Source organism: Bubalus bubalis, chromosome 9 (assembly GCF_019923935.1).
Source record: "Bubalus bubalis isolate 160015118507 breed Murrah chromosome 9, NDDB_SH_1, whole genome shotgun sequence".
Lineage (NCBI taxonomy): Eukaryota > Metazoa > Chordata > Mammalia > Artiodactyla > Bovidae > Bubalus > Bubalus bubalis.
The window spans coordinates 60,915,152-60,927,848 of NC_059165.1; the positions used below are offsets into that span (position 1 = coordinate 60,915,152).

General features: G+C 39.0%; 2 protein-coding genes across 2 annotated transcripts in view; one reads left to right on the forward strand and one right to left on the reverse strand.

The window, feature by feature from the left end:
• The window catches only part of CTNNA1 (catenin alpha 1), a 179,110-nt gene that overhangs the window by 54,740 nt on the left and 111,673 nt on the right, over positions 1-12,697 (reverse strand). The window lies entirely within an intron of this gene.
• LRRTM2 (leucine rich repeat transmembrane neuronal 2) lies at positions 7,668-9,712 on the forward strand. The gene is made up of 2 exons (XM_006070836.3): positions 7,668-7,809; positions 8,166-9,712. Exons 1-2 carry the CDS (start codon positions 7,806-7,808, stop codon positions 9,710-9,712), a joined length of 1,551 nt encoding a protein of 516 aa, XP_006070898.1. The 5' UTR covers positions 7,668-7,805.

Below are 12,697 nucleotides of genomic sequence, written 5' to 3' on the forward strand. Positions count from 1 at the left end.
TACCTATTTCATCCTAAAAATGTTAAAACTGGGTAAGAAACTCTAATGTTACATACCATAACCTTGCTTTCTTTCTCTCTCCCCTCAAAGGCATAAGCTTAGAAATGAGCCTTACTGGTTCATCTGAGTATTTTCTCAGATAATAGCCAGCCTTGCTTACTACCTTTAGATTTTTCTAGGCCCCATGCCATATTACACCTGAAAATGTGCCTATAAGGTCTAACAAGCTTAGGTGTTACAACCACCATTAACATTCCACTATGGCATAACTATGCCATGTCCCTTTACATGGCCACTATAGCACAGAACTAAATGAACTGTAGTGAATATGTTGCAACCTTTCCACCAAATCCTGGGGAGACCAGAATGAATGTATGAACTACCACTTTCCCTTCCTGGGGAAAACAAAATCCATAATGGAGAAAAGAACAAACTGAAGCATGTAGCTGAGATATTTCAATCGTTTTTGAGACACCAGTTTTCTTCCTAAAAAACCATCTACTTGTTAAATATGTGCTGTGCATAGTAATTTGGGAAGCTGCCAGAAGCACAAATAGGTATACAAATTAAATATATAAAGGTCATTTAAAAAGGCCTTAATTTTGAAGCTACTAATAATCCAGGAAAAAATAAAATGACTCAAATGTAAAGATATTTCAGAAGGATTTTTTTTTCCTTTAAAAACTGTAGGATCTTTTTTAAAATTTATTTTTAATTGAAGGATAACTGTTTTACAATATTGTGCTGGTTTCTGCCATACCATCAACATGAATCAGCCAGAGGCATACATATGTCCCGTCCCTCTTGAAGCTCCTTCCCACCTCCTACTCCATCCCACCCCTCTAGGCTGTCTCAGAGCACCAGTTTGAGATCCTTGAGTCATACAGCAAATTTCCACTGGCTCTCTATTTTACATATGGTAGTGTATATGTTTTCATGCTACTCTCTCCATTCGTCCCACCCTCTCCTGCCCGTGTCCACAAGCCTGTTCTCTATGTCTGTGTCTCCATTGCGGCCCTGCACAGAAGGATTTTTAAAAGCTCAGTTAACTGGTAAAATCAGGTTAAGATTTGTGATAAACCAGGAAACGTTTTTGGTTTCTGCATTGATTTAAAAATAAATAACCTTCTGAAGGATCTGATCCTCTTCTCTGCTAAAGATAATGGGTTAATAGGGAATCTGTTTACTGAAGATACTACAAATTTCATGTTCATCAACTTGTACTGGATCGTTACCGTAATATGGCAAGTGTGTGTCTTAATATTAAGAAAGATTATCACCTGTTTCATTATTCATTAAAATTAAGCATATATAGCAAAGATCATAAAACCTTTAAAAGACAAATGACTAACTGGAGGAGATATTTGTAAAATATGTCACAAACAAAATTAGCTTCTTTAATAAGCAAATAATCCCTGCAAATCTTTAAAGAAATGACCAACTGTAGGAGTGGGAAATGGAATGACCAAATGAAATACACAATCCACAGAAAAGAACAAAACTAACAGTATACCAACATCCAAAATGATGCTCAATCTCATTCATAACACATCAAAGAGAGCATTTTTCACCTATCAGATTCACAATTTTAAAGTCTGCTTTATGGTGTTAGGGTGGGGGGAAGGTTAGTATACATTTACAGATTACTGAGGGAAGTATAAATGGTTTAAAATTCTTTGGAAGGTAATGTGGCAATGTCTATCAATTTTAAATATATACCCCCTACAACCCAACAATTTTTTGTTAGGAACTTACCTTATATATAAACTTGCCTAAGTATGCAAAGATATTAAAAGAATATTCATTTTACATTGTCTCAAAAGCCTCAAAAAAAACTACATGTCCATAGATTATAGTATAGCCATACAAGGGTAAAGCTATGAAGCTATTAGGTACACATGTATGCTCACACACAGGGAAAAATTATGAAGCCATTAGATAGACCCCCACCATGTTCTCACTTTCAAAAGCACAAAAAAAAAACAGAGGAAAAGAATCAGCTCCCATGGGAGCTCAAGTCTTAGCAACATGGGGTCAATATATCAACAGCAGCTATAATGTTGACATGCTGCTATGAGCCATTCCTAATAAGAAGTGATCTTGTTCTCTTTGGGCCGAATTTTTGTTATTGGATTTCTCTGCATTGACAATATCACATGTTCAAATACTTTGCTTGCCTTAAGCACATGTTGCCATCTCTCTACCCTAGAGGACACTAAGAGGGAGGAACGGCATTTCCAAGCTTCAACAACCAAGACTGCATATAGCTGATATACTACGAATTCACCCTCTTAAACCTAGCCAAGTGGGTCAAAGAGCCCACTAAAATTGAAAGAGATTGTTCTAAATATGAATGGGTATCTCAACTCTTAATCCTATCCTGTGCAAATGGTTTCGTATAGCCTGTGGTCGTCTATGTAGGCAGGAGGAAACATAATCTAAGTAGAAAGTTACTCTAAATGCAGAAAGGGAGAAGCAGCAGGAAAGACAAATCCAAACTTGGCTCTATTTCAGAATAAAAAATGAAGCCTACCACATACAGAGGATGGGGGAAACATGAACACAATAAAGCCACGGGCAGGCAAGAGTAAGAAATGTGTGTGTGTTCAGTCACTCAGTTGAGTCCGTCTCTCTGTGATCCCATCGACAGTAGCCCACCAGGCTCCCCTGTTCATGGGATTTCCCAGGCAAGAATACTGCAGTGGGTAGCCATTTCCCCCTCCAGGGGATCTTCGAGATCCAGGGATCAAACCTTCAAGCCTCCTGTATTGGCAGGCACATTCTTTACCATAGAGCCACTGGGAATCTTCAAGGGCTTGGTAATATAAATTTCAATCAGTCTATGTACTTATCAAGACTTCAGGACCGTTCTGTTTGGTTTGGGTTGGTCTGATGTCTACAATAGGTAAAATAAAAGATCTCTGTGGTTTAAAAGCACCTCAGCTCAAACTTCTATGGAAGATTTTCCCTTAGCTAAGATTTATCACCCTAAGATTTACTGCTGAATTTTCTAGCTCTGGGCACAGAACACAATGTTAGCACACGACACTAGTTCTGCCATCCTGCCAATAGCAACAATTGCCCAAAAACACATGTCTCCAAAACTAGGAGAAATCCCACATTTTAAAAGTCACAGCATCAAAAGGAACACAGCTCATCATCATTAGTGTAACCATCATTCCTTCCTACTGCTTTCTCAGTCATGTTTAATGAAAGTAACAAAAGAACTTTTAAAATATCACAATCAATGAAAGGCAAGGATGGGATCAAACTGTGGATTCTGTAGGCCTAATGTAGACAGTCTACTTCTTAAAAGGCTTTTGGAAGGAAGGATTCTCAGCAACAGAGATAAGTAACACTCAACAGTGGTCCTCTGTGTTTTCACCAAAAATCTAAGGGCCTAGAATTTTGAATGTTCTCAGATTCTCTGGCTCTACCTAGGATAATCAATTAACTTGATAATCAATTAACTACTCTTTGGCCCATGTCTAACATGACAGATTGGAAAGGCCATCAATCCTTATATATTCTATCTGCCTCTGTCAGACAGATTCTGTTTCTTGGGAAGATAACAAGCTGATGTTTAGTGCCAAATCCCAGTAATTTCTTAAAGAGCAAATCACGGACTTTCCCTGTGGCCCAGTGTTTAAGAATCTCCCTTTCAATGTATGGGATGCAGGTTTGAACTAGAAGCCAAGATCCCAAATGCCATGGGGCAGCTAAGCCTACACAGCACCAACTACTAAGCCTGTGCACTCTAGAGGTTGTGCTCCACAACAAGAGAAGGCTATACACTGGAACAAAGACACAGCACAGCAAAAAATAAAGAGTAAATAAAAAACTTAATAGTCAATCTTTGCCTCCAAACACATGTTTAAAAGCAGTGAACTCTAGGATTTATTATAATTTTCTCTCATCCTCGTTCCCTCCCACCTCTCAAAAAAGGCTAGTATTGATAAAACTCACTGAAATAAAGATACTGATACCAGCATCTTTAGGCCCAACTGTGGTTGCCAACTAAGAATCCTAAAAGGTTCTTGGGAAGGGATATATTCAGACCCACAAATCTTAGATCTTTTTGCAACTTTTTGATAATTGTGAAGAGACCTCCAAAGAACCATGACCAAGACTGGTAGCCAGAAGATTTTCTTTAACCGAGCACCTCTGGGATATGAAAATTTTGGGAGTCGGGCACGATTGGTTAAGAAACACCTGATTTTTCAGCATAAAGCAAAATCCAGCTCCCTAACACAAAAGATTAGAAAATTTCACATTATACATCTGCTTTTCCAAAGAGATATTTATTCCTGATTAGCAATATATGTTAAAAGCAAACTTTCATGAAAAGTAATGCAGATAAGTATTAACACCTAAACCCCGCCACATGACTCATTTAATTTGCTTAAAACCATTCACAGAGAGGACAGACAGGCTAGATTTTACTTGTCCTTTGCCTTGTCACGAACAACTGTAACAGTGAAAATTGAAACAGATGATATCAAGAGTACTTTCCAGAGGTTGTATTGCCACTTTAATTAAGTCAAAGGCATATGTATGCAGAATAAAGCCGTTGTGAAATGAAACCAAGAAAAGGTTTAATTCAGAAAGAACATGGGTTTCTTTTTAGTCCTTCTAGCTAACGAGAGATAAAGATCAAAAAACGATACAAATCTCCCTCAATAGGAACAGTGTACTCCAACCCATTTTAAGACCAACATCACATCTTCTTTAATTCCACAGCCTAAACCTTTTGAACCCAAAGAGAAGTGAAGTAGGCAAGCCAGCTAATGACCTAGACAGACTGTGCTCTCTGGGTACTGTGGTATAGCAGGCATTACTGCCCACTTCTCCAGGTGCATCAAAAAATACTCTTGATTGCACTGGTGCTTTTCTGAACAATTTTCCTTGCCCACAAATCTGTTATAATAGTATTAGGATAATGTAATTTAAGGGTTTTTCATCTGTTAGTATACTGTAAGTAGGCCAAGTAGAGTACAAAAGCAGAAGGGAACCAAGAGTTCAAGGGGAAGGAAATGTTTTTCCCTCTAAATTTTCACATATAACTCATTCCTAATCATGGCTGCTCTAATCCAATTGATTTCAACACTTTTCTCCACATGGAACTAAAGTGGTTACTTTAGGGGAGAAATTAATCCAGCTCCTCCTGCCTTGCAAAGGTTTTTTTCATCAGAGGGTGACTAACTTCAGTAAGAGCATTTACAGTATCCCCAGGACTTCTTTTCCTTAAAAAAAAAAAAAAAAAATGAGAGACCACCCTTACCAGACACCCCTCATTGGAAGCTTTGTGAACAAGTTCTGTTTCTATAGAATGGTCACTCTGAAACCTAGGGTCACAGACTCTCTAAGAATTTGATTAAACTTTATTGACAGAAAAATGCACAAGCAACAAAACTCTACAGGCCAATTATGGACTCGGGTTAAGAACTTCCAGCCTACAGAGAGACAGACTGTGGAAAGGATCCAGGTCAGTGGAGGAATGGCATCCTGAATTCTAAACGAGGACCTCTCCCTCTCTTCCTTAACCAGGAAACAGGAAAACTGGGAATTCTAGTTCCTGAGAATAAGGGGTTCCACTCTTGGGCAACGTTGGCCTGGGGACTTCTCTCTGGCCTGGAGAAGCTGACTGAGAAATGTCCTGCTGGTAGGGTCTGTTTTTCCCCCTCTCCTTTCACAGGTGTCAGACATGCCCCACGGGTTTTTACACTCTACCAAACCTAAGGAGTATTTCAGTTATCTTCTCTCTCCCTTTACACATTCCTGGCATTTTCCTCAATAAAATTCTTATACCTCTTATCCTATCTTGGGGTCTGTTAGAAGGAGGAGCCAAACTACACACTTGCAATTGCTGCTGTCTCCACAGAGACCCGAGGAAAGCACCCTGGAGTCTTCAGTCCTCACTCTGGCACTGCATTCCAATACAGACACAACACCCCTTGAGAAAATAACTTCTTACACACACCCAGTGTGATAAAGCGCCTGGAAGCCAACAGATTGATGGTGTTCTGGTTTCACAGATACCATGGGGCAGTTCTCAGATTTCTGCCTTCAAGTCTGAGACAAGACCTACTGAGGATTAAGTATGAGAGAAATGGTATGGGAGAAATGGCCAAGAAGGCCAAATCAGTAATGTCAGGTGTACAAGAGGCCTTACCTTCATCAGGCCTGAAACTATGACCCTAACTCACACTAGAAATAACTTTCATGTTTATACAGTAGTAAACATGGAGCTGTATATTCGTAACCAAATTCTGAAAAGTGATACTATTCGACAGGAGAAGATAAGTGTTTGGTCAAGTAAAAACAGCCAAAGCAAAAATTCTATTCCCAAGTATAAGTGACCTTTTGTATTCCCTAGAGAGATTCTAACAACAGTTAGTATGAGACTCAGTTCTTAAGTGTGCCAATAGGCGCTGTTGAGCATGCAAATGCTCTATTGTTTGAGGGCCACAATACCCCAACCCAGATCACTAGAGGCTTTTAGCTTTAGGAGTAAGTGAAATTCTGAGGTAAATACAAGCGACCATGTCAGAATCTAGCCATGCTGTACCACCTGTCCTAAATTATTTCTGTTCCACTGTTAACACTTAGAGCATGCAATATTAAATGACTATATCAACCTACCCTTTTCTCCTACCAAGACATCCAAAGATTTCTGGATTATTATTTTTCAGTTAGTATTGTGATAAAACACTATTATATAAAATAAGACAGAGGAGAAATCATTTTAATTAGCTTTCTCTTAAAATTCTCAAAGAGTAGAATAACCAAATTCTTTGTTTTCCAACCTTTTCCCCTCCTTTATTCTTGGTTTTTAATGCTAAACTCTTAATGGCAAAGAAGCAAAGCCTATTGAGCTAGTTTACCAACACATCTGAAGCAAATCATTGTCGTAACTTCTATTTTAACCAAGCATGACAACCAAGTGATTGAGTAGCTTTCCAAACTACCAGAGCAGCAGGCACTCACATAGAATGCTGTTAAATCAACACTTCATAAATCGTGCAGGCTCCTGCCCATTTAGATGCTCTCTCTATGCAGAATCGGCAGTCTAATGCTGGCTCTTCCAAGCATTAAAAAATCGTCACTCTGCTAACCCAACTCACTGTTCAGACGGATCTTCTTGAATGCAGCCTTTATTACAACCTCACTGCTGCTTCCTACACTGAAGGAATACCATGTTTTCAGGTCAGGAGCTCTCCTTTCTCACTTTATTATAATCGGGGGTCTTACAACGACCCTGACATTGTTACAAAGCACGCTGCTTTATAACAGTAAAGCTTCTGGAAAACCCAAACAAAAGACACGTCACCCGGTGACGTCAGCCTATATACAGTTCTGTGTGGTCGCAGCACATAAGCAAATCCATTCTTGTGCCGTTTCTCGGAAAAGCTTTTCAGTAAATGCACTCATGCTGCTCCAGGAGCTCTTCTCTGCAACAAGCCGCCCATCTGCCATCAACAAGTTAAGACCGAGAGAACTAACGGCTGCGGAAAAGAGAGGCTGAAGCTTTGATTAACCAGCTGAGCAGTTAGAGGAGGACGAAATTAATAACTTATATTCAAAACTGATTTAGAGTGGTCAAAGGAAATGAAACCAATGCTTTCAAGAGGAATATCCTAAGGAAAAAACAACTCGCCCTGGTGGATTTCAATTTTACTCGGAAAGCCTGGGACACAGAAAACAGGAAACTGGTCAAAGGCTCCTGCATGTTAGAGCCTTTTACAGACTCACTGCGTTGAGTCTGACAACCGAGACTGAATGCAGCCTCCAATGTGCTCAGAAGAATGGGTAAGTCCATGTATTTAATGTGTCTTGTACAGTCAGCAAGGAGTCACGCTTTTAAAATAAGCCATTGAATTCACATTTTATAAGAGAAATCACTTGTCACATTTTTGGATTTTGAGGTTTAGGTAAAATATATATTGCTGATGACAGATGTGTTGTATCTCCTTTCTTAATGGTTTAAGTTTTGTTCTAGTCATACTAACAAGGTTAGTTTTTTTACAGCAAATGAAAAAATAAGTTATATGTAGTGAAAATCTTTTGCCATAATGTTGTTGTTGTTGTTGTTGTTGTTTTAAAAGCCCGTATGCTCTGCTGAAAAATATTCTATCTTCTTGTTTTCCTTAAATTATATCCTGCAGGCTTACATTTCAAGTGGCCATTAGGGGCCCCTATGCTAGCAGCAATATATGCAATGAGTATGGTTTTAAAAATGCTGCCTGCGCTGGGTATGGCGTGTCCACCCAAATGCCGCTGTGAGAAGCTGCTCTTCTACTGCGACTCTCAGGGCTTCCACTCAGTGCCAAACACCACAGACAAGGGCTCTCTGGGCCTGTCCCTGAGGCACAATCACATCACAGAGCTCGAAAGGGATCAATTTGCCAGCTTCAGTCAACTCACCTGGCTCCACTTAGACCACAATCAAATATCAACAGTAAAAGAAGATGCTTTTCAAGGACTATATAAACTTAAGGAATTAATCTTGAGTTCCAACAAAATATTTTATTTGCCAAACACAACTTTTACCCAACTGATTAACCTGCAAAATTTGGACCTGTCTTTTAATCAGCTGTCATCTCTGCACCCAGAGCTCTTCTATGGCCTCCGGAAGCTGCAGACCTTGCATTTACGGTCCAACTCCCTGCGGACTATCCCAGTACGCCTGTTCTGGGACTGTCGTAGTCTGGAGTTTCTGGATTTGAGCACAAACCGTTTGCGAAGTTTGGCTCGCAATGGATTTGCGGGATTAATCAAACTGAGAGAGCTTCATCTAGAGCACAACCAGCTGACGAAGATTAATTTTGCTCATTTCCTACGGCTAAGCAGTCTGCACACGCTCTTCTTACAATGGAACAAAATTAGCAACTTGACATGTGGGATGGAGTGGACCTGGGGCACTTTAGAAAAACTAGACTTGACTGGAAATGAAATAAAAGCCATCGATCTGACAGTGTTTGAAACAATGCCTAATCTTAAAATACTCCTCATGGATAACAACAAGTTAAACAGCCTTGATTCCAAGATCTTAAACTCCCTTAGGTCCCTCACAACCGTTGGCCTCTCTGGCAATCTGTGGGAATGCAGCCCTCGAATATGTGCTTTGGCCTCCTGGCTGGGCAGTTTCCAAGGTCGGTGGGAGCATTCCATCCTATGCCACAGCCCCGACCACACCCAGGGAGAGGATATACTAGACGCAGTCCATGGATTTCAGCTCTGCTGGAATTTATCAACCACCGTCACTGCCATGGCTACAACTTATAAAGATCCAACCACTGAATATACAAAAAGAATAAGCTCATCAAGTTACCATGTGGGAGACAAAGAAATCCCAACTACTGCAGGCATAGCAGTTACTACTGAGGAACACTTCCCGGAACCAGACAATGCCATCTTCACTCAGCGGGTAATTACAGGAACAATGGCTTTATTGTTTTCTTTCTTTTTTATTATTTTTATAGTGTTCATCTCCAGGAAGTGCTGCCCTCCCACTTTAAGAAGAATTAGGCAGTGCTCAATGATTCAGAACCACAGGCAGCTCCGATCCCAAACACGACTCCATATGTCAAACATGTCAGACCAAGGACCATATAATGAATATGAACCTACCCATGAAGGACCCTTCATCATCATTAATGGTTACGGACAGTGCAAGTGTCAGCAGCTGCCATACAAAGAATGTGAAGTATAATATCTACCCATCATCAAAAATTACATCAGATAAGTAACCTATTTTACATAGTAGGGGCTAAATACATATCTAATTTTTACCAATGGTGACATTAAGCCTAATTTTTCCAAACCAAGTGGAGACTTAGGTTTCTGACGTGTTGAAGTATTTTTAATTTTTTTTAAATGAAACCATATTTTAAGTGTTAAATGAAGCAATGCTCACATTAATTTGCACTCTTGTGGGAAAGTCTAAAAATGCTTACTTCAAAATAAGACATTTCATGTATGTAATTATATACTACTGTGTGTAAACATTTACACTAAGGTCTCCATATGCTATTTTTTTCTACTGAAAACAGTTTGGAAAGATGCTACTGAGCAGAGAGAGATATGGATTAATACTTGTTTGATCATTGCTCTCCACCCCAAGTACCACAACTGGCTTGCTGCTTAAAAGGAGACTTAGCAAAGTTCTCTTGTATGATAATTTGGTATTTACTCAAACCTACAATTTAATGCCAGTGTGGGGAGTAGAATTTTATGTATGCTGAAGACTGGTCAATATTAAACACTCTTCTTCCAGAGTTTTTGCCTGGGTTAGTAGGTATTATCAAAGTCCATATCATGAAATCAGAACCCTTTATGTAATTCTAATAAGCTGAGTGAGTCTTTAATATATATAAACAATGAATTCAAGTGATTGTGAAAAGGTATCATTACAATGAAATCAATACTAAATAATGACACTGACTTCGTATCATATCTCTAGTTTGACTTATAATGGACATGTTGATTTTTGTGGCATTTAGATAATTATTTTAAACTAGTGTTAAATTATCACTTTACTAATTAGTTTACTAAATCCTATACTTACATTTATATGTGAAAAAAGATTTAGAAATTATTTTGGAGAACAAAGAGATAAACTAAGTCAATTTAACAATCTTATGACCAGCTTCTCACTCTAGTTTGAAAGCACACACACAAATACACCCTCACTCCCTGTCTCTCTCTCTCTCCCCCCTCTCTCCTCCCTGTCCCCCTCTCTCCCTCCCCCTCCCCTCAACTGTCATGATCAAAGATGCCTTGACAAAGGGGTTTAAACCTCTTTCCTCTGCCTTTCCTTGATCTTCAAGCCTCAAAAAGCCAAATTAAAAATAAATGGCTAGCAACAGGCATAATACTGATTCTTGTTAGAATATATTTTAAAAGAACCATTTTTAAAAAGTACTTTCTAAGTATTACATGCTAAACTTTGACCTTTTAATGGATATCAATTCTTACTGTTTAAGAGCAGGTCCTTCTAAGTAAAGGGAACAACACAGATTTGAAGCAAAGCTTCTCATGGCAGAACACTCCACATGCCTATGCAGCCACACAGTGGTAACTCGAAGGAGGTGAGGGGATGAGAGAAAGGCAGCATTTTGAAATCTGATTCTCCCTGAAACAGGTTAGCAAAGTTAAAAGGAAGCAAAGCAAATGGGCAACTATACATGATCTGAATCAATCAGGGCAAAGGCCCTGGGACCTGCAGCTGGAAAGGGGTGAGGGGGGAGATTCTCTGTTATTAATATAAATGTTTAGCAATTTAAAAATGATAATGATATCACATTTCTCGTGTAGAAAAGAGCCACAAGTATTTTGTTTATTCAATTATGATTTCCCCAGAGAGACTATGACATATTTATGATTTAGATGTAAGTTACCAATTCACACAGAATTTTTCCATAAATGAGGTTCCACTAGCAAAAACCATGAAATTAGACTACTGACTTGATTTTTAGAAGATGAAAACTGACATTTGCTGATGAAGGAAAAAAGGCATAAATTCTCAGAGAAAATCATTACCATAAAAAAAAGTTATCCTTTACTTCATTCAAGGCATATTTCTTCCCAGGATGGAACTGAAACATGTTAAGACTATAGTTTAACCCATGAGATTTAATACTGAAAGATGTCTACCTACATTTCAAAGAAAATGTGTCTCAGTAAAAAGCAGACAAGATCACAAATTATAGTAAAAATGTGCTCTCTACAATTTCTAAGGTGGGCAGATTTGTTTGGTAAAGTCTCAGTCCACCTCAGCAGATCTTGAGCAGTGAACATTTCATCTCTTAATAAAACTAGACCCTAGGCCTGCCTGGGCAAGGATAGAAGCTGATTTCCCAGCATAGGGCACAGCTCACACTTTCCTTACAGAAGGGCTGGATCAGAAGCCCCTGTAACAAATGAGAGCTCCACAAGCTAAAATTTACCAATACATTTATAAGGATAAGCATGGCCATTTGTAAGGGAACAGCTTTGTCACAATACAATTGTGTCTTAGACATACAAGATTCCACTAGCTCTGGAGGATAGCAGAGTAGTTTCCATCATTTCAACCACAACCCCAAATTAATTGAAACTGTGAGCAGAAGGGTGAGAAATATTGGCTGGGAATCCCCACATTAATCCTCAAGATTACAGTTAGTAAAATGGACCATCAGTCGGCAAAATCCTTAATGTACATAGGAAAGTAAATTGGAAAATCAAGCCATTTAGTAATTCAGGGGAACAGCATAGCCAAGGCCACCAAGGCATACTTTTCAGTTGAAAAATAACAGATTTTTTTGGCCCTTCATCTTTTGGGCAATGCTCTCTGAGAAAAGTGAATAACAGTGCCAAACAGCACTTTCCTTTTCCATTTAAAGAGCAAGCTTCCCTTTTCAAATGCCTATAGAAGGCAAGATTCCTTTTAATTTTGGTCTATTTGTATTTCTGTATCAGCACAGGCTTGAAGATGAGACTGTTAGTCATATGTGCTCTCTTTACCAACTGGTTCGAGTGCAAGAGCATCACAACTACACTGCAGATGCTGGCAATATAATGTTAGGTCTTTTTTACTGTCTTATTCTCTTCAACTCCCCCATCCCCCCTTTTCATTTTTAAGATTAGAAGAAAATGACCACTTGAAAACCAGAAAAATAAATCTCTCTGGAAAACGGAAGCTAACGAAGGCTCTGAT